The sequence below is a fragment of the Astatotilapia calliptera genome, chromosome 19 (genome assembly GCF_964374335.1).
Source record: "Astatotilapia calliptera chromosome 19, fAstCal68.1, whole genome shotgun sequence".
NCBI classification, from domain to species: Eukaryota; Metazoa; Chordata; class Actinopteri; order Cichliformes; family Cichlidae; genus Astatotilapia; species Astatotilapia calliptera.
The window spans coordinates 16,132,167-16,152,669 of NC_137440.1; the positions used below are offsets into that span (position 1 = coordinate 16,132,167).

At 40.4% G+C, this 20,503-nt stretch overlaps 1 protein-coding gene across 5 annotated transcripts in view; it reads left to right on the forward strand.

Annotated features, from left to right (window-relative positions):
• Positions 1 to 20,503, forward strand: part of sobpa (sine oculis binding protein homolog (Drosophila) a) — a 59,919-nt gene that overhangs the window by 6,849 nt on the left and 32,567 nt on the right. For all 5 annotated transcript variants that reach the window (XR_003270571.2, XM_026151072.2, XM_026151071.2 and 2 more), the window contains exons 2-4: positions 13,035 to 13,155; positions 14,656 to 14,865; positions 19,956 to 20,107. Coding sequence is in view for 4 of the 5 variants with exons in the window: in XM_026151072.2 (XP_026006857.2) it covers positions 13,035 to 13,155; positions 14,656 to 14,865; positions 19,956 to 20,107 (483 nt within the window). In the remaining variant the exon portion in view is untranslated. The remainder of the gene's footprint in view (positions 1 to 13,034; positions 13,156 to 14,655; positions 14,866 to 19,955; positions 20,108 to 20,503) is intronic.

Below are 20,503 nucleotides of genomic sequence, written 5' to 3' on the forward strand. Positions count from 1 at the left end.
ATCACCAAATTTTGAGGAAAACTTTAACTACCAGAAGGTTAAAGGGAATAGATAATGCTACTTTCAGCTGCTCCATCATTCACGGAGGGTCGCCACAGTGGGTCACTCCACATCTTTGATTCGGCATAGTTGTTTTAATGCCACACGCCCTTAGTGAAGGCAAGACCAAACAGGGTTTGTGTCTCCTCCCGGGATCAAACCAGATGTGTTTTTCTTATTATGTGAATTTTCTCACTGCATCTTCTGCTTGTACAAATCGATATTACTTGAAAGTACCTGCTGGTCCTTGTTCAGCTTCGATTGATAGGTCTTCCACACAATGTAAAAATAAAGTAATAGTGGTTGTTTTAGTATTGCTATAGTTTATTTAAACATTGGAATTTTAACAATAAGTTCCTTTAAACAGATAATCCACCTTATTCTTTTGCGTTTTCCCACGCAGTCAGAGGTAGTCTTCTAACTGATCAGAGGTAGTCTTCTAACTGGCTTTTACCTTCAGTTCTGCATTCATTATGTCGGGTTGCTGTGTTTGCTCTGTGGAGCTAGCCCAGTTTCACAGCACTGTTGCAGAACCTCCTGCTGCTTTCGTGTTTGATGATCCCATTGGAAAGATGCACGAAGTCCAGAAAACTTGTTCTTGACCAGGCTTTCCAGGGAGGCACCGTCCCCTCTGAATAACTCAAAACATGAGGCAAAACACATGCAGTTAGTCATTTTTTCCAGTGAAGAGCTTCTTTAAAATGAATCCATTGTTTTACTTCACCAGTGAGTAGTTTATAGTAATATCCCTCAGCAGGTTGTCTGCAAGGCATTATAAGTTATACGTTTTTTTTAAAGGCTGTAAAAGAGAATCCACCTTAGAGAAACACCAATTTCCTCTGATTATGAGCAAAGACTTCAGCAATTGGTAACATCACAGGCATTCACAAAAGCTTTGGGGAAAAGATTTTGCAGGGACTTTAGGCTGAAGGTAGAATCGCCTTTATTTCTCTGTCTGCACTGCAAAAACTGGAGACCATCATGGTTCTTAGAGCCTCCTTTAAAAGTTCATTTTTTTACCTTTATCGTTTTACAGCATTGGCAACCACCATCAAAACCAAGTCCAAATGCTGGGTAAAGATAAGCCGTGTAAACAACATCTGTTGATGCAAAACTAGAGAAAATGAACTGACAGGGAAGTCCAAGATTTATGCAAGGGAGGGAGTAATGTGCAAGTTTGACTCCTCAGAATGAGATATGAACTTTCTTGAGATCAGCCAAAATCAGGAAATCAGCAGGAAACACACTTTGACCTCAGTTTTGTCCAAGGCTCTCGGAAGCCTTTGTGCTTATTACAGCAGATAAACAGAGATTTTGTCCATTATGAACCAGATAAAAAGGCTATACATCCAGTGTAACATACAGATACCTGCAGCTGCCCTTCTGCCTCTTGCTCTCCGGCACATGCGGAGCCAAAGTTGGTGCCGCTGCTTTGATGAGCCGCCAACAGGGATTAGGTTCCCCTCTTAATAACGCTCCCCCTTTCTCGAAGTAGTGGGGTGACTTAGAGGACAGGATGGTAGGAAGGAAAGGGAGACACAGAGAGATGCTGTGTTTTTGTCTTGGTGATGTGGTTATTTTACAGCTACATCCGTTTACTCAGGAGTACACTCAGCTTGGGTTATGCTCCATCTCGTTTGTTCAAAAGGAGGATTTTCTCCTGGGTGATTTTGTTCCTCCCGAGGTTTCATCCTTGCAGTTGGGCTAATTGCTGCACTTGTGCCTGCCAATTTGTGCGCTTCGAGTCTGTCAGCACTCTTCCTCTTTTCAGGTTATTGTTATGTAAGTTGCCCATAAATCTTCCTCTCCATTAAGGTTTTATTAATTATTCCCATAATTTTAAAGAGGCCATAGTGGGCTGGTTTACAGCTTTTTAATTTTATTTTTAGAATTTTACTGGAATATTATAGACTTCTTAATGTTCAAAAAAACAGACATTATTTTAAAAATAATACTCTGTCGTAGGCATGTTGTAGCACAGCTTTGAGTTTGTGTAGCTAATTTTTAAAAATTGTAATATTTAAAAAAAATATCACCCTTTTAAATTCTGTAAAGGTTTATTAAGACTTCACACTAGTAGGAGAATAGCTACTTTGACAGGTGGCTTGTATTTTATTTGTATTTTCTGTGTCTTAAAATTAACATTAGATTATTTTTATACGTATCTGAGGCATGCATCCATACATAGAATAGGTACATCTTGCTAGCCATGGTTGCTAGTGTTTGTCCCAAGTCACTCAGGACTGCTCAGCAACCCCCTGACAAACACCAGTTGCTTTAGAGAAATGTGTATTCCCCTATTAGTATGCAAGTGGTTGCTGGGAGTCACTAGGTGAAACTGGTCACTAAGAAGTATACGTTGGTATATGGTGTATATGTGTGTATAGGTGTATGGTCCTAAACTGAAACTGAAATCCTTGCGATTGCTTTGGTTGCTAGTAGGGCTGGGTATCGTCAGAGGTGGGACCAAGTCATTGTTTTGCAAGTCTCAAGTAAGTCTCAAGTCTTTATCCTCAAGTCTCAAGTCAAGTCTCAAGTAATGTCAGGCAAGTCAGAGTCGAGTCTCAAGTCACTGGTGTAAAAGTCCGAGTCAAGTCACAAGTCTGAAACTTTGAATTTCAAGTCCTTTCGAGTCTTTAAAAAAAACAAACGAAAAAATAATGTTGCAGTTATGCTAAATGTAAATATTAGACCATGTAATTTTTAAATCTGTGTTTTTCTCAACACATGACAAAATAGTGAACTTAGAAAATATACACAAATTGTGAAATTGCACCTCTTTAAAATGCAGCTCAATTAAACCTAGCTCCAATAATAATTTTCACCGACAGTTCTGAGATAAGCTGCATGTTATTCTTGGATGCGGTTGTAGGACCGGCTTTAAAATCGCATGACAAAAATATCATACATATTAAAAAAAACTGAATCACCAACGTAGCCTGGACAACATTTGCTAGTTAGATGAAGTCAACTATCTCATCTTAGCATATTTATATGCATATTTATAATCATACGGTTCTTGGAGTGAGTGCACACACTCATGAAGTTTAGTAACTTCAGGTCACTGCAACAAGCCCAGGTACAGTTTACCGACGGATGGGTGCAGGACCTTGAAATGCACCGTGTAGAACGAAAGACCATCGTACGTATCATAAGTTTACCAGTCTCACAAATTGTCGTCATAAATACACATTCCTTAACCGTTTATTAATATAACCTTTGAGCTCAACGGTAATTAATTAGTAGTGGAAATAATTTCTGGTAGCGTTACAGAAATGTAGCAGTGACAACAATATTGTATGCTGTAATCACCGCGCGGATAGGAGGCGGCTGGCTTGACCGCGGCTCACAAATGACGGCTCACTTTACCGCAGTCTGTAATCGCACTGGGCAATTAGTGATACAAAAAACCTGTTTTATCCTGTGAATAAAAGTATATGTTTTTGTCAATGTACCATAATAACAGAAGCGAAACGCAATATTGTGTCAGGACAATTCACTATTTATGCACAATAAATAAAGGAGCATAGCGCGACAATTTCTGTTCAGCGCCAGACTTGCTTGTAACCTATATCACTAATTATGTTATGAAAATGACGCATTAACTACAACAGCAGACTGACCTTCGTGTAAATGCTTGGAGCAGACTAACCTGTGAGAGTTCTGGGACGTTATATTTGATCTTTGAATGGCTGCAATCCAGGCCATCCGTCGCGTCTTTGTTACTTCGGAAACATGGCTCGAACAATTTCTCTTCAACGACGTAATCCGATAACAACCGATCTCTTTACCCGTCGGCTTCCCGTGGCTGTCATGCGACCGGCTATTGCAGTTAATAATACAACAGCTTCTTGACATTTTTGTGTTTCTTTTTATTGCTGTATAACTGATTTTAATTGAAAGCCTGTGTGCGCTAGTACCGCTTGCCACGAGTTCCCAGAATCCTTTGCGGTTCTACCCGTGAATGACGTCACATTTTCAATCTCTATATAATATGCATGTTAAATTTTATATTTGGGGTAAAATATCAAGTCTTTTCAAGTAAATCGGTTCAAGTCCAATTCAAGTCCCAAGTCATTGGTGTAAAAGTCCAAGTCAAGTCACAAGTCTTAGAACATTTTTTCAAGTCAAGTCTAAAGTCATAAAATTAATGACTCGAGTCTGACTCGAGTCCAAGTCATGTGACTCGAGTCCACACCTCTGGGTATCGTCACTGATTTCTAGAATCGATTCAATTCCGATTCACAAGGTCCCGAATCGATTCGATCCACGATTCGATTTAATTCGATTTAATTTGATTCGATTCGATTTAAATCTGGGAAATTTTGACAGTCAGAAATATTATAATTCAGATCAGTACATTTACATATTTTTGTATCTATAAAAAGGAAGCTGACACACGCAAGACTTTATCACAGGTGTGAGCGTCACAGCAGATGCCTTTGTGTCAAAGTAGCTGAAGATAAAACACAGAAAAACATGAAGGTGATTTTCCTGGCCTGGGATTTTATAAAATATTCTGCAGTACATCAAAAACGAAAGAAAACCATTAATCAACATATGAACATTACCTCTGAAGTTACAGCGGTTTTATTAGAGACACAGCGTTTTGCATTTTGAATAATTTTAAAAAGTTTAAATTTGTTCAGTATTGAACAGCAGAAATGAGGTTTTCTTTTCGGAAGAATGTAAAAGGGAAAAAAACAGCGGCTGACAGCGCTGTAAACAACAGTAGACTTGTGCGTAACAAGCAAGCGAATAATGAAGAAAGGGAAACTGTTCTTGAAGTACAGAGAGAGAGAGAGAGAGAGCTGTGCATCGCGGTGGAAGCAAAACAGTAAAAGTCAGAGTGAATACATGACGATGTTTATGTGAAGCGTTTGGATCTTCTTTTGCTGCTGGTTCGGTCAATATTGTTTGGAGAGAGATCAAACTAACAGCTTTAGAATCGGCTCATAAAGGGCGTGAACACAAAGCGTGGACCCGCCGACAGATCAGAATCAGCGCGCTGTCGGCTTTCAGCCCCGACCGTGAGAAAGGCGACATCTAACTGATTCTGATCCGCAGGTCGCGCTGTGTGTTTAAGTCTATGTGCAGAATCCGTGTACCTGCTCTCATTTACTGTCTTAACTGTTTGGTGATTCTTGAAATTTTGTGAGATGTCACCAGAGATTCTGGCATTTCGGGCAAAATAAATTTATATTAAAAAAATCGATTCAGGATTTTAATGAATCGATTTTACGTTATCCAAGCCAGAATCGATTTTAATCGATGAATCGATTATAAAAACCCACCCCTAGTTGCTAGCAGATTACATGGAAGACAGATTTTTCTGCAAATATCTTCCAACTACTCACTAAGTGATAGTGAAACCGAAACGTATCACATGAAAATGCTTGCTTAAAGGAGCTGCTCCTTTTAAAATGTCTGTTGCAGCAGTAAGGTGAATATTCTGTGTTTCAGGATTGCGCCATACTCTTTCAGATTTCTTTCATCCAAACATGTGACCAATTTCACCTAGCTACAGCCAGCAACTTCTCACCAGCTGGTTGGGGAATACAAATTAAGAAATTAATAAAACATGTTTAGTTAAAACTTCAGGAGGCGAAATTGTGACTATTTAACGGATGTGGAATGTGTTCACAGCGTGTCTTAGTGGGTGACAACAAGGTTATGTATTTAGCTGTCAGCACCTAACTTTAGCTCTGCTCAGGACGCAGTACTAAATCTGACTCCCAGGAACCTTCAGGCAGAAAAAGCACTGCTGTCACTCATCATTGTTCAAGCATTAGCGTCGTTACATCTGCACACATGAGCTGTCCTCATTAACAGCCTTCACTGCTTTAACCACCATTTTTAAAAAGCTCTGTGGCAAAAAAAAAAAAAAAAAAAAAATGCAGGCTGCGATTATGAATGTTTGGATTAGACTTTAATTACTGTAAATAATCACTGCAAATCCTTTCATTGTTGATGGTGATGCTGTCTAACCTTGACGCACACAGAGCTCCAGATGTGCGCTCACATGTGCTTGCATGCTAGGCCTGCAGGTATGGCATGCACATGGATGTTGTGCTTTGACTTCACCTGTTATTGATTTAAACTGTGCCCTGCACCTTTGTGCCACGCACTACCCACTGACCACCCCACCACAGCGGTATTTAATAACAGACAGATCGATAAATACTGTCATTCTTCATTAATAAAGCCATCCCTACATTTTGGCTTCTTTTAACTGCCACACAGGTCTTCTTGCACAGCACTGCAGAAAAACTATAGGCTCTGTGTGAACACAGCCAAACTGAGGTAAAACTGAGCCAAGAGTGGTGCTACTACTCTGTGGTACAAATACAACACATTATGAATTTCTCCATAAAATGCTTAGAAATGGCCCAAATGTGCTGATGAAGCAGGAGAAAATCTGCCTCTGTCACTCCTGTGTGTGCCACAGTGTCTCAAATATGCATGCTACAGTGAATGTTGTGTGTGTGAGAGCTCATTCCCACTTGTTTTTTCCCATGATATAATACATATAACACCACTGTAAGCAGTATTCAAACTGCAGTTATCATTGGTGATTGAGTTTGTATTAAGTAATTAAGCCGATGCATCTACCTGTTTTCTGCAGCTCCATGCACACCAGGCCACACTGTGTCAGAAGCCATCAAAGCAGACTCTTTCTTTTCTTTTCAAGAGCTGTACAGGGTAGTTTATTGTGAAAGTACACCACCCTACCTCCACCGAGATCCTCCAGATTCATTTTCTTTCCCAAATTAAATTCTACCCTTGGATACGGTCACTTTATCACCCACAAAAAAACACAAATTGATGCTGCCTCCATGCTACTCTCTCCGGATAAATCTGGACTTGCCTAACTTTCTCTGTCTGATTACTTTGGTGTGAAACACAGGTCAGCATAGGCTGGTCAACACGAACCAATGAGCTGCAATGAGCTGATACCTCATCTTTTTACACCACCACAGGCTGTTGGAAGTCAGATGTTATTCAAGTGCATTTTTATTCCACGTGAGCCTTTCATGTACAGCTTTGTATCGAGTCTGAATGTGTTTTCCAGATCTGTGTGCGCCAAATCTTCCATATCAAAGCATTTCTTTTCTTGGTTTTGCACAGGTGGTTTAAAAAGCAACATAGTGACCTTAAAAAGGTCATTAAAATGAACTCAAGACAGACATGTTTTATTACAAGTCACATGAACTTCAATAGTAGATGCCAACACTGCAGTATTGTTTGGCCTGTTGATATGATGCTTTTAAACCACAGCTGCATAAATGCAAAAGATTCAAGGCAGCACGATGATGCTAATTGGTAGCTGAGCTCCTGATCATGGAGGAGGACAAATAAACAAACTCACAAGACATTTCATGCATTATACTAAGATATATAATGTAGAAAAGACAGTTATTCATTTTAATATGAATGTATACGTGGACAAAAACAGAGCTCAGGCTGTGACCCATACACCGCACAGTTAGTAGCCTAATTTTCCCATAAACTACATTCCCATCCAACAAACATCTAAACAAATGAACTAAAATAATGATTGCAACACTCCTTAGTTTAGACTTAAACTTTATCATTAATATTCTCATTACTCGAGAAGAAAACAAAGTACTGATTATTAAATCCTTAGCAGTGACCCTTATGACCTTTCCAAATCTAAAGGTGACCTTTCGCCATCACGCCCCTCAGCTTTTTGAACCACCTGCCTGAGGAGATAAAGCTCCATGACTTCCTTTATATCACTTATCAAAAATTTTTTTAAAGCTTTGTTTGACTTGTCTTTTATCAGCTCTTATTTTTAAATTATTTGAGCATTTTTCTGCTATAATTACTGTATTGCTTTTATTCTTTTAATGGTATTTATTAATTATTCTGGCATTATTCCACTTTTGCTTATCTGTCAGCCTCCCTATTTACACGTGCTTCTTAAATAATATTGTTATTATTAAAAGTAGAGTTACCTCATAAGAAAGTAATGTTAAGTTAAATGCACTAATCGCACTAGCTGCTGCATTTTTTTTTCATCCATGTTGGTAACAATTGTGCATAATGTGAATTAAGGCTGGCTGTGAATGTCAGATGTGCTGGGTGGCACTGATTCACCCTGACATGATCGCCCTTGCTGTGTCGTATCGATAGGAGCTGTTTGTAATTGACATTTAACTGCTTGTTGTAGTGATTAATGAGTGACGCCTGCTGCCATGATGAAATCATATACAGAAAAATTGCAACTGACCATTAAATAATGAACCAGCACCTCTGATTGAGCATGTGGCAGTGCACCTCACAGTACTTTAAACTTTGAACTTAAAGTTTTTATTGTTATGAGAACATATGAATGCATTACCCTCACTATTTGGAAATAATCCCTTCAAAGTGCCAGCGTTCCCTCTATGCTGATAGTTTAGTGACCTGTGACTAATATCTTATTGCCAAGTCCAAAGAATTATGGCGGCTTTATTCTCGGTCACTGCTGAAGTCTGTTTCTAAAGGAAGAACATTTTCATCCATGTTTAGAGTCAATTGAAAGCTGAACCATTTACAATAGTTTACGGTTCAGTGATCAGACGCTTCTGGGACCGTTCCAGCTGAGAGGTGCATGGTGATAATGGGCTGTATGCATTAGCGGGGTTATGATTTTGTTTTGAGTATAGTGCTTATTGACTGTGTTGTGAGAGGATGTTATGGAGGAAATACTTTTTAATGTTTCACCTGCATTGAGTTTTATATATTCATATTCACACTCTCCCTGAATTACATCACAATTTGCTATGTCTGCGGTGACTGTTAGAACTTTATTGCTATGCTCAAATCAAGTTGGGTGACACTATGTCACAAGATGCAACTTATATCATTTACTGGACTGGACATTAACTGTGAAGTGTTATTTTCTGCTGTATTAATTGACTTAGTTTGTGTTTGTCCAGCACTTGGGAATGCACAGAGAATCTCCTTTGTCTATGTTGTTTGTTGTTGTTCTTTGTCTATTGTTTCAGTCTTGGATTAGCCAAAGTTTCGAATACTGAAGTCAGTGCATTTTAAAGGAATCCATTTGCTCGTTTAACACAGCGTTTAACACAATAGTGCCCTGCAGACTGTTCACAAAGCTGAGGGATCTGGGACTTAACAGCCGTCTGTGTGCATGGGTGTTGGACTTCCTCACTGGCAGAACTCAGGTGGTGAGGGTGGGCAGGTGCTTCTCCAACAGCATCACCATCAACACAGGAGCACCTCAGGGATGTGTCCTCTCGCCACTGCTCTACTCCCTCTACACTTCAGACTGTGTGGCCACCCATGGCTCCAACACCATTGTGAAGTTTGCTGACGACACAGTGGTGTTGGGTGCCATCTCCAACAATGATGAGATGGCCTACATGGATGAAGTGAAGAATCTGGCATCGTGGTGCCAGGACAACCACCTCAAGCTGAACGTCAGCAAGACCAAGGAGCTGGTAGTGGACTTCAGAAGGGGTCAGCACAGAGACTACAAGCCCATTATCATCAATGGAGCTCCAGTGGAGAGGGTGCAGTCCTTCAAGTATCTTGGTGTCCACATCTCCTCAGACCTGACATGGGCTGCCCACATTCAGGTCCAGACCAAAAAGGCTAGGCAGCGCCTGTATCACCTACGACAACTGAGGAAGTTCAGGATCTCTCCAAAGATCCCCAAGATTTTCTATACAGGCGCTGTGGAGAGCATCCTCACACAGAACATGATATCGTGGTTTGGGAACAGCTGTGTGAAGGACCAAAAAGCTCTCCAGAGAGTGATCCGTACAGCAGAACGCTGCTGCAGGACTGCTCTCCCCCCACTTCAGGACACCTACACCAGGAGATGCCGGACTAGAGCAGCGCAGATACTGAAGGACCCGTCCCATCCTGGCAACAAACTGTTCCAACTTCTGCAATCTGGTAGAAGGTTCCGCATCTTCCGGGCAAGGACAGAGAGACTCAAGAGGAGCTTCTATCCCCAAGCCATCCGTGCCCTAAACACACACACCCGCCCTCTCACATCATCTATAATTGACTGAGACAGGACTCTTCCAGACACTAAACCAAGGCACAATGTACATTTCAATTCCTTTAATTTTAAATATGTTTATATTGTCTATCCTGTAAAATAGTCAGATGTCTATTCATATTAATGTACAGAATTCACCTGCTTGCTGCTACTACTGCACATTCACCCAGTGTATATACTATATATATATATATATATATATATATATATATATATATATATATGTTTTTCCTCTACACCCCCCCCCCCCCCCCCCCCCCAATTTTTTTGCACATGTCGAGGAGCGTGTCAGGCTACATTTCACTGTGTGTTATACTTGTATAACTATGTGTGTCAAATAAAGAACCTTGACCTTGACCTTGCTCCAGTCTGCTTTATGTTACTGATTCGTCCTTTTCTCTGATATTGGTTTAAAATTAACTCCTTGCTATGGTCATGAGGGCTTATAAACACTAGGTTCTTTCTAGGGAAAGTGAGCTTTCAGCAGCTGGAGTTAAAATGGCTTGTTTCAGATAAAGCATTTACTAACTGGATGCCTAAAAGGTCAGCATAAGACGAGTCCATAATTAAACACATAAGAGGTGGAAATGAACATAATGGTTCTCCTTTAGCATGTAAAACAGGACTTAAAAGCTAGCCTGAAATGACAAACTCTAGCCTTTGGATTTGTAGGAAGCCCCCTGGCACTGCAACCAGCCTAGAAACATTTTTATGTATAATGTTAATAAAAACAAACCTTGTGATTTTCTGTTTTTATTGTGGAGGGGATTACTCAGAATAAATATACTGCAGGCATATATTAAGTTAGGCAAATGAACAGAATTTTTCCTAATATGTTCCTAATAGGAATTGAAAGCTGGATCACTCCTACTAGTTGCATTTCCAGATTGGGAGGTCAGAATACCTCCATCAAACTTGACTTAAAAAAAATCCAAAGTGGGTGCTTTGAGCACCAACTGTTTGAAAGATGAGTGATTTTTTTGTTTTTGTTTTAGACCTTCTTGTTCATTGAAGACTCTCTGTGAAAATGTTACTACAGCACATCAGTACTCTGTAATGTGTTGTTATCAGCTGGTATTTCTAACAATGATAACCTGGCAGCTTGGATATAACGTCATTGCCACCTCTGTTTTCAAAGTAAATGGATCACAGATTTATATTAAAACAAGCCAGTATTGATCTTCTCATCTATCTCTTGACAGGAAAGAGGATGTTAAATGTGTCCTTTATCAGTCTTTATACTCTCATGCTAAGGACCAAAACAGTGTTCAAGGGCTATAAACTATCCATCCAGTCAATTTTGAGATATGGAGCCAGCTGTCATGGGTGAGGCAGGATACACTGTGGACAGGTCGTTAGCTTGTCGCAGGGCTAATACACAGAAACTGACCATTCAGTCTCACATTCACACATCCGGTCAGTTTAGAACAACCAATTAATAATCCAATGCATGTCTTTGGGCCGTGGGAGGAAGCCAGATTACCCAGAGAGAGCCCACACAAGCATTGGGAGAACATGCAACATGCACAAAAAAAAGGCCTAAGCCTGGATTTGGACCAGGGACCTTCTTTTTACAATAAGAAGATCCACTCGGCCACTAGCTGCCAATTCTAAAAGGCGGCCTTTTCCCTAAACCAATCAAAGAGCAAGTAAAACTGTGTCTGATAACAAAAACAAGGTGAAAAAATTTAATGAAAAGGGTACTACAGAGGGCACAAACCCCAGCTTCCTGGGTTAAAGTGTTGTGACTTTAACATTCATGCCATGGATGAATGCACAGAGGTAGGCCTCTGCTGCCTCAGTCTGGGTGATAGGTTAAAACTTTCCATCTGGCTACTGTCACTCCAAAAACCAATGAGTAAGAGTGCATTTGCATTCATATGTTTCTGCAGAGCCAAAAAGAAGGAGACACAGTGTTTTGGTACTTTTTGATTTGCAAATTAATTTACCGGGTTGAAAAGGGTCGACTAAATCACCACTGCAGATATGTTTGTTGAACCCAATCAGCCTCGTAGTGCAGCACCAACAGTGATCCAGGTAAATAGGTTAAAATAAGAGACCAAGAAAGAGCAAGGGAGGTTAACATTTTGATGTGAGACTGGGTTGTTTGAGTGTAAGTGAGGTTCCTATCTCCAAGGAAGACTTATTTTTGGGTTTCTTAGCATTGAATGACATAACTGAGGGAATCAAGAGCCATTTAAGTGATGCGGGGAAGCTGTTTTAGCTGATCAGAAAATCTCAAAGACCAGCAACAGCATAAAAAAACATTAGTCTGTCCCTTATCTGCACTGTTACTGTGTCTTTACTGTACTGTACTGTTCCAGTTACTGTAAATTGATACATTTTCTATGCTGGTTACCATTCTGTGATAGGGTTCCCATTCTCTTTATTACACTCTGATAAGATCCTCCTCTTTTATTGTGCAGTGATAGGGGCTATTAGTTCAGCTGGCTGCACACTGCAGCGTTTGGACAGGAGTTTGCCCCAATTAGGTTGACCTGTACTTATGAAGAGGACATGCAGTGAAAACTCCACATTGTGGTTTTCTCTTGACACAGAGTTAAAATTTTGAGTGGGATCACAATGTCTCTCCTTAATTAGCTGAAGAAATGTGGACAAATCTAAAGAGCGAGTCAAGGTCTCAAGAGAGGCGCAAAAAAATGCAACAAAATACCAGATTGCTGCATTAGCATTTGTAACAAATGACCTCAAACCTCATTTATCTTCTTCTTGTTCCAGCTTGGGTAACATTAATATTTCATGTGAAAATTTACTTTTTTTAAAAAAAGAAAAAAAAGAAGAAGTTTCTGACCTTTAACTTGCTATTATTTGACTTTTACTATATCGCTGCTCATTAGTATTGTATCACTGTGTATAATTAAAGCGGGCTGACAATTATTTTTTAAGCCCGACTGTCCCTATATAAAGAGCTTTGTTCCTTCTCTTTGTGTTGCAGAGTTTTGCAGAGAACACCATGAATGAGCTGCTGGGCTGGTACGGTTATGACAAGGTGGAGCTGAGAGACTCTGACAGCCTGGAAATAGGGGAGACACCACAGCACATCTCTGTCCTCAAAGGTATACAGCTTTAGTGGAAAATATGATCAGATCATGTTTCATGATCTGATCATACAGGCATGTTGTTTCTGTGTTAACAGGCAAGCCTTATTATGGAGCCATCAGCAGATTTCTGTACTTACTTTTGTCCTTACTGGATTTTGGTGCCATATAAATAAAACTGAATTGAATTCAACTGAAATCTAGTCAATATAACCAATATAGCCTGAATATAAATGATGGGTGTAATCTCTGGTTTCTGTGATCCCTTTCTAAATACCTAACTTTACTTTATTTCCTGATTTTCTGGAGAGGTCCAGTTCAGTGAGCAAACAGCTGGTGAGCAAATCACCTTACACTCAAAGTGTCTTTGCCCCTAATTCAATTCAATTCAATTCAATTCAATTCAATTTAATTCAATTCAATTCAATTCAATTCACTGCCAAATTACAACAACAGTCGCCTCAAGGTGTTTTATATTTTAAGGTAGAGACTCTACAGTAATCCAGAGAAAACCCCCAACAATCCGCTCACTCTCTACGAGCAAGCATATGGCAACAGTGGGGAGGAAAAACTCCCTTTCTATAGGAAGACACCTCTAGCAGAACCAGGCTCAGGGAGGCGTGGCCATCTGCCACAACCAATTGGGGATGAGGGGAGGGAGACAGGACAAAATACTCTTCCCTGTGGAAGAGAGCCAGAGATTAATAATAAGTAATGATTCGAATTCTGTATAAGTGAGTGAAATAGTTGAGTGAAGAAGAAACACACAGTGCATTATGGGAAGTCTCCATTAACCTAGGGCTATAGCAGCATAACTAAAAGACGATTCACCCGTGATTTGATCCAGCATTAATTATATGCTTTATAAAAAAGGAAAGTTTTAAGCCTATATAGAGTTTTACAAGGCTGTAAACAGGTTTATTTTAGCTTTCAAATCATACTTTTAAGGATTTCATCCTATTGGAACTGAGTCGCCTTTGGAGCCAGCCTCAATTGGCCACTAGAGGAACTGCAGTTTTTGGCACTTCCACTTTGGCTGCTTTTTAATGGGTTGTCATATTTACAAGATGTTTAAACTCTTTTAATGTCTTCTGAATATCTACTTGCCAAATCTTTTGTGCAGCATAATCTTTTAATCTGCTACATGTGCTCAGAGCTGAATAACTTTGTAAACTTTTAACTGCTGTTTGGTGCTGTGCAGGTTGTGCACTTTAGGTTTAATGCAGCTTGTTCAACCTGCTGCAGCCTGAAAAGAGAAATCACACTAAAACAAACATTAAAGTTGTACGTTTACAACCAAAACAATGAGCTGAGTGATGCTACGTCAGTTGATTTCAGAGAGGTCTGGATTTAACTTAAAATCCAGTCATTTTTGAGTATTTTTGCTTCTACATTGGTGGAAAATATTGAGTCATAATTTAGGTGAATCCTGGGCATTTACACTCAGAGTATTTGCAGCAAATGCTGCTCATTAGTTGGTCAGTAAATGCTTTATTTTACTTAACTTTTCCCATCTAGAAAACTCGTTGCCAAAAATCCCAGCTTCAACAGAGAACAGTGAAGGCTCTCCGGATCGAGCCAACAGCTTTCATTCGTTGCCAGCCTCCAGGAACGGACTCACAGAGACCTCCACCACGCCGTCCACCTCCACGCCCAGCACCAAGGAGCATGGCAACCTGCCCATCATGGTCCCCATGATCCCTCCGCCACTGATCAAGCCCCCTGCAGGTACAGAGCACTAATGCCATTTTGGAGAGATTAATGCAGCAGATTAATTGATAAAGTAGTTTAGACTTGCATGTAAGTATGCATGCATGCATGTCCTTGATTTTTCAAGAGCAGTAAAACGTGATGCCTTCTAGAAATAGGAAAAAACAGTTTAAAAGTTGGCACACCAGCCACATCACAGCTTGTGTAGAAAGTTACAACTGTTTTCTGCTTTTATGTTATGAGGAAGGTTACTTATTAAATTTGCAAAAAGATCAAGGTCATTTTCAACCCATCGCTGATTGCTAATATATTCACTCAAATGCCTGAAAGCAAGCAAACACACACACACACACACACACACACACACACACACACACACACACACACACACACACACACACACACACACACACACACACACACACACACACACACACACACACAGAACAGTTGTGTCTCCAGTCTGAAAGAAGAAATGTCATAGACTTAAACCACACCTGCTTTCCAGACAGACCGGGTTGCAATGAAGATACCTAAATGCTGATTCTCCAGCACTTAGCATGGAAACTCAGGATTTATGCAGTTATGAAGGTTTCGGTTTGTGCAATGGTCTGAAAGCCTTCGTATCAGAGCAGAGGCAGGCGACTAATGAGCTAGCTACCTGCTGTACACCTTGTTTTTCTCCACCTGCCCAAGTGTCAATATTACCCCATCAAGTCTCTGAGGAAATGTCCACGTTACTCGGCCAGACAGAGGGCTTCATTATCCCTTGCGTCTGCTGTGGACAGGAGGCTGGTACGCCCCGGCGAAGGGAGCAAGCCTCCTTGGCATCGCCCAAGAGGAGTCCCCGCTGGCCCTGCCTAGGCGGGGAAACAGATGGTGCGGTCCCACTTAAAGCCCACCAGCACCAACTAACTACCCGGCCAACACCTCCCTCAACTCCCACACCCTCCAGCTCCACACATACACTGAATTATTCATGTGCCCCCGCAAAATCCGACAAAGGACCTTTTGAGGTGCAGGTACGGCGAATGACGGTGGCATTTAGTACGGAGGCTGCATAATTACTGGCATGTTTTTTTTCCCTGCTCATGCAGATGTGAGTGTTTTCAGATGAGCTTGTTAGGATGTGCCAGGATGTGGGAAGGCGAAAACAACTCCACCTCAAGATGTCTCTTTGTGTGAAAATGTTGAGATACTGTGAAAGATGTTGTGATTTCATATTGGCCTTCGATCCTGATCATTATGCTGCGGTGCATGCATTTTTTCGAGCAACGTACAAACCCTGATCCACCCACTCAGTCAGCTTAGAATTAAGATATTTTGTCTTTTTTCTCTAATCGCTGCAGTGGGCAGCTATTCAGATAGACACAAAAAGGCAGAGAGAGTATAGGAATGAGAGCAGAGGGGAAGCTAAGCCATAAAATATGCATGTTGGGTCTGCTATGCTGTCTTTAATGCCCCAGGGAGTTATTCCTTTAATTGTGAGTTAGTCTTTACTTAAAATCTGATGGCCCTGTAGATCCATTAAGCTCCACAAGAGGTGAAAAGCCTGGCCAGCGTGCGATAGGGAGGTGAACAGAGGTGAAAGACTAATGGGCCTGCGTTTTTTCGCCCTCACACCCGCGTATAGTCATAATGTGATAATTGGGAGATACTGGAGGGAATCTCGGAGGATCTCTCTCATTTCAGCAGCAGCGGCACTAAAAGCCCGCAGCTCATCATCAGCAGTCACAGTTTACCGCAGAAGAGGCATTTCGCTGTCACTGAGGGTCTGTTAAAATAATTTGTTGACCACACAGCAACGCGGCAGCTGCATGCAATACAATTACATTCACGGTTAAACAAGGGAATACATTTTTTGTTGTCATAAACATGATTTCGAGAATTAAAAGGGGAATGTGAGGGGGTCAGCTGCAGCTGTACTGTTTCATTTTCCTTATTTTCTGTCATATATACTGTAACAATGCTTGGTGCTCATATTAAACACGCCAAACAGCATATATCCTGGAGTCCTATGAGCCAAAAGCTCAGGCTTCAGAATATTCTTAACCCTCCTTTTTGTTCTCTATGCTTGCATCTAAATGATGTCATAGAGATGTGATTTTTCTAATATGATTGACTGATTATGATTGATTTCTAATGATAACTGTGAATGCAGTAGCTCTACTCACCAGCAGTTCAAGTCATCAGTTTGCGAGAGGCAGCCAATCAGTAGAAAGTTAGCCTTAATGGGAAAGGAGCTAAATCAGCTTCAGCCAGAGAATGAACTAATGTGCTGCTCCGAGGCTCTGTATGAGATAAACGAGAACTATTTTGAACTATGAATTATGCAAAGCTACTCTACTAGAGTCCAAGAATAACAATACCTAGAAATTACCATAACGGGTCCCCTTTACCAGACAGATGAGCCCTGGATACCTTTTAAAAATCCTTTTTTAAAAATCTTTTTTATCCCAGAATAAGCAGAAGTCAAGATCACTATATCTCACTGTAAACTGTGGTAGGCCGTTAAATGTGGCCTAAATCCACACACTTAAAATAATACTTTATTTTTATTTATGAGTCAGTCCCAGAACAGAAATTTTCATTATGTGCTAATATATGTAGCACCTTAATTCTGCCTGTTATTTTTTATCCCCATGTGGCCTACATGTCCCTGCCTCTACTATTTGTTTTTTAGCCCCAATGGGGCTCAAACAAAACATCCTGAAACAGTCTACACTGCAAATAATAACAAAGTCAGAAAGTGAATTTCACTTGTAGCACTCAGGACAACTTACACAACTGCTATTTCAACATGAAAACTACCACTAACTAGATAAAAGGCAAATTCAATTCAGTCTCATTTATATGGCACCAAACCAGAAAAATGATCACCTCAGTGTGCTTTTTATTGTATGCTAAAGACCCTACAATATTAAAAAGGAAACCCCAACAATCAGATGACCACTTATGAGCAAGAACTTGTAACTAACGTCAGGCTCAGCTGGGGGAAGTCATCTGCCACAAACCGGTTGGGGGTGAGGAGAAAGTGAAGTGTCAAACACATGCCTGATCAAACTTCTCTACAAAGGTCAGATCTGCAGTTTATTATTTCAGCTTGTTGAATTGCAGTTATGCATCATATCTGCTGTCTGTGCAGTTAGAAAGCCTCATCTCTAAATGAATTGTTACATGCAGTTTGTTTGCAATTGATATTGCAGTTGCTGTGATGGACGGATAGAGAAGATCCAGCCACACTCATATATGAAAAGATAAGCTCTAATCTGACCATGATTCACTGCATCGCTCACAGTTAGATCATGCGGCCTGTGGTGCAGTAAAGCATTATACAAAGCTGATTTATTTTTACATGTTTATTGACTCTTATAAAAGTCTGCTGCTGATCTCAGTAAATGGAAATGGATGTCCCCTTCCCAGTGTGGATACAAGAGGGCGACACACTGCAGACAGTGCTCTGCAGGAAATGCAGAAAAAAAGTAACATCAAACAGATTGTTTTCTTCTACTAATCTACTGTGGTGTCATTTTCATTCATTCGTCCTTTAAACTGACAGTATTTTTGTGCTGTTGCATACTAGGAATATAGCGCATATTAATGTCATTTAAAAAAATATATATTACAATGTTATTGTAAACACTGTGGTTATATTTTTAAGGGCTGAACTCCATTAGTTAAAGTGTATAAATGTTACAATGAGAGCAGTAATAAATTCTAAGTATTCCATAAGGCTTCAGAGTATGTAGGATTTTTCTGGCTCCTGAATTATTTTTCTGAGGGGGGAGAAAAAATATCCCACACACCATCCAAATGTGAACGGTGAAAGGGTTCAAAGAAGCCAAACTAGTCTTTGTTACCAGGCTGTAAGCATGTTTATTTCTCTTGTAAGGTTCAAGATTGACTCACTTCTGTGAGACATTAGAGGAACTGCACTTCCATGTTGGCTTTGTTTCTTGCGTGTCCGCTTGGAGAGAGCGTAGTCGGCAACACACATAACCCAGAAGTGGTACCTTGAATAGCTCTTTTCTACTATAAGTGAGCACTCAAAGCAAACCTTATGCATCGAGTGACACACATTCACTTTTTTCCTGTACATAAGACCAACAACCTTCTGAATGGTACCGTACTGTACAAAGTCCCAGAAGTTCCGATTTCTTCCTGTCTAGATTTCAAATGCTACACATTTCAAAATGAAGACATATCAGTGTGGATACGGCCCAAAGTGTGCCTGTTTATTTAGCAGTTAACAGACATCCTATAGCTCCAGTCTTTGCTGAAACACCATAACCTTAATCTTGTTGTGAACCTGTAATGTGAATATATGTTTATCACAGCGACTGTCCTTGTGGGCTAAATTTGTATATGTATTCAGTTTTTCCCCTCATGTTTTTTAATTTTGTTCTTTTTCTTCCTTTCCTCTGCCCTAAAAGTGCTCTCGTCATGAATAATTTGGGAATTACAAAAATAAAAATAAAGTGTGGTTTCACATTAGGTTTTACTGTTTATATGGAGACGGTGGAAATCAGGCTTGTGTAACACGGAAAACTTTTAACTCATGTGTTCCATTTGTGTGAAACACGCCTCACCAAACTTACACCTTTGATGGCACAAACTATCAAGAGGACGCTACACCTCACAGAGACTCCTGCGTCATCTTCAGCAGCAGCAGAATACATGCTTTTGTCCCTTCAAGTTCTCTAATACCCACAGAGCACAGCCATAAACAAGCATTTTCCCATATCCCAGGCTCATCCGTTGTGGCTACATTTATCCATGGCAGGGCTTCATTATAAATCCTGCAGTGGTTTTGTGGCTTGAGTCTTGAAAAGTTTTATCCAGTTGAGCAGCTGGGCTTCATCAGTGGAATTAATGCCTTTATGGTTTGTGTGTTTAATACGTGTAGTTGCATACTTTGTCCCTGCTGTGCACTTTTTACCTTCCATATAGGATAGGTTGTAATCAGTATCAGGCTCACTTTGATTACAGAATTTGAGAATTGTACCACAAGGTTATTTTATTGGACATCGTATTAGAATATAGTAAAAGCCCTTGGTGTAAAGAGCACATCATAATGCTCATTTCATTACCTCTCCTTTTCTCTGTAGACGAGGATGCGTCCAATGTGCAGATCATGTGCGCCTGGTGCCAGAAGGTCGGCGTCAAGCGCTATTCTCTGAGCATGGGGAGTGAGCTGAAGAGCTTCTGCAGTGAGAAATGCTTCGCTGCCTGCCGCAGAGCCTATTTTAAGAGAAACAAGGTAACATCCCTTCCTTGTCAACAGCTTGACTCTTTAATATGATGTATTTTAGACACTTTTCAGAGACTTTGTGTTACAAATCTACTGGTGAGACCCAGAGAAGAAAGTGAAATCCCCTCCCCCCAACAAATATCGCGATAGGTCTGCAATTGTTAGTATGATAGGAATGGTTACTGGGTATAGTGTGAATTGGTTTAATAGTGGTCATCATCTCAGAATGTGTACATGTTCCACTCTGAACAATACTGATGCTTGGTCAGGGTACCAACCCCCCCACCCCTTTAGCCTCATTTTCTCACAGTATCATTTCTCCTTAAAGTGAACTAAAATTTGAAGAAAATGTGTATTTCCTGGCCAAGTGGTTGCTAGAGGTTGCTAGCAGTCACCATGAAATCT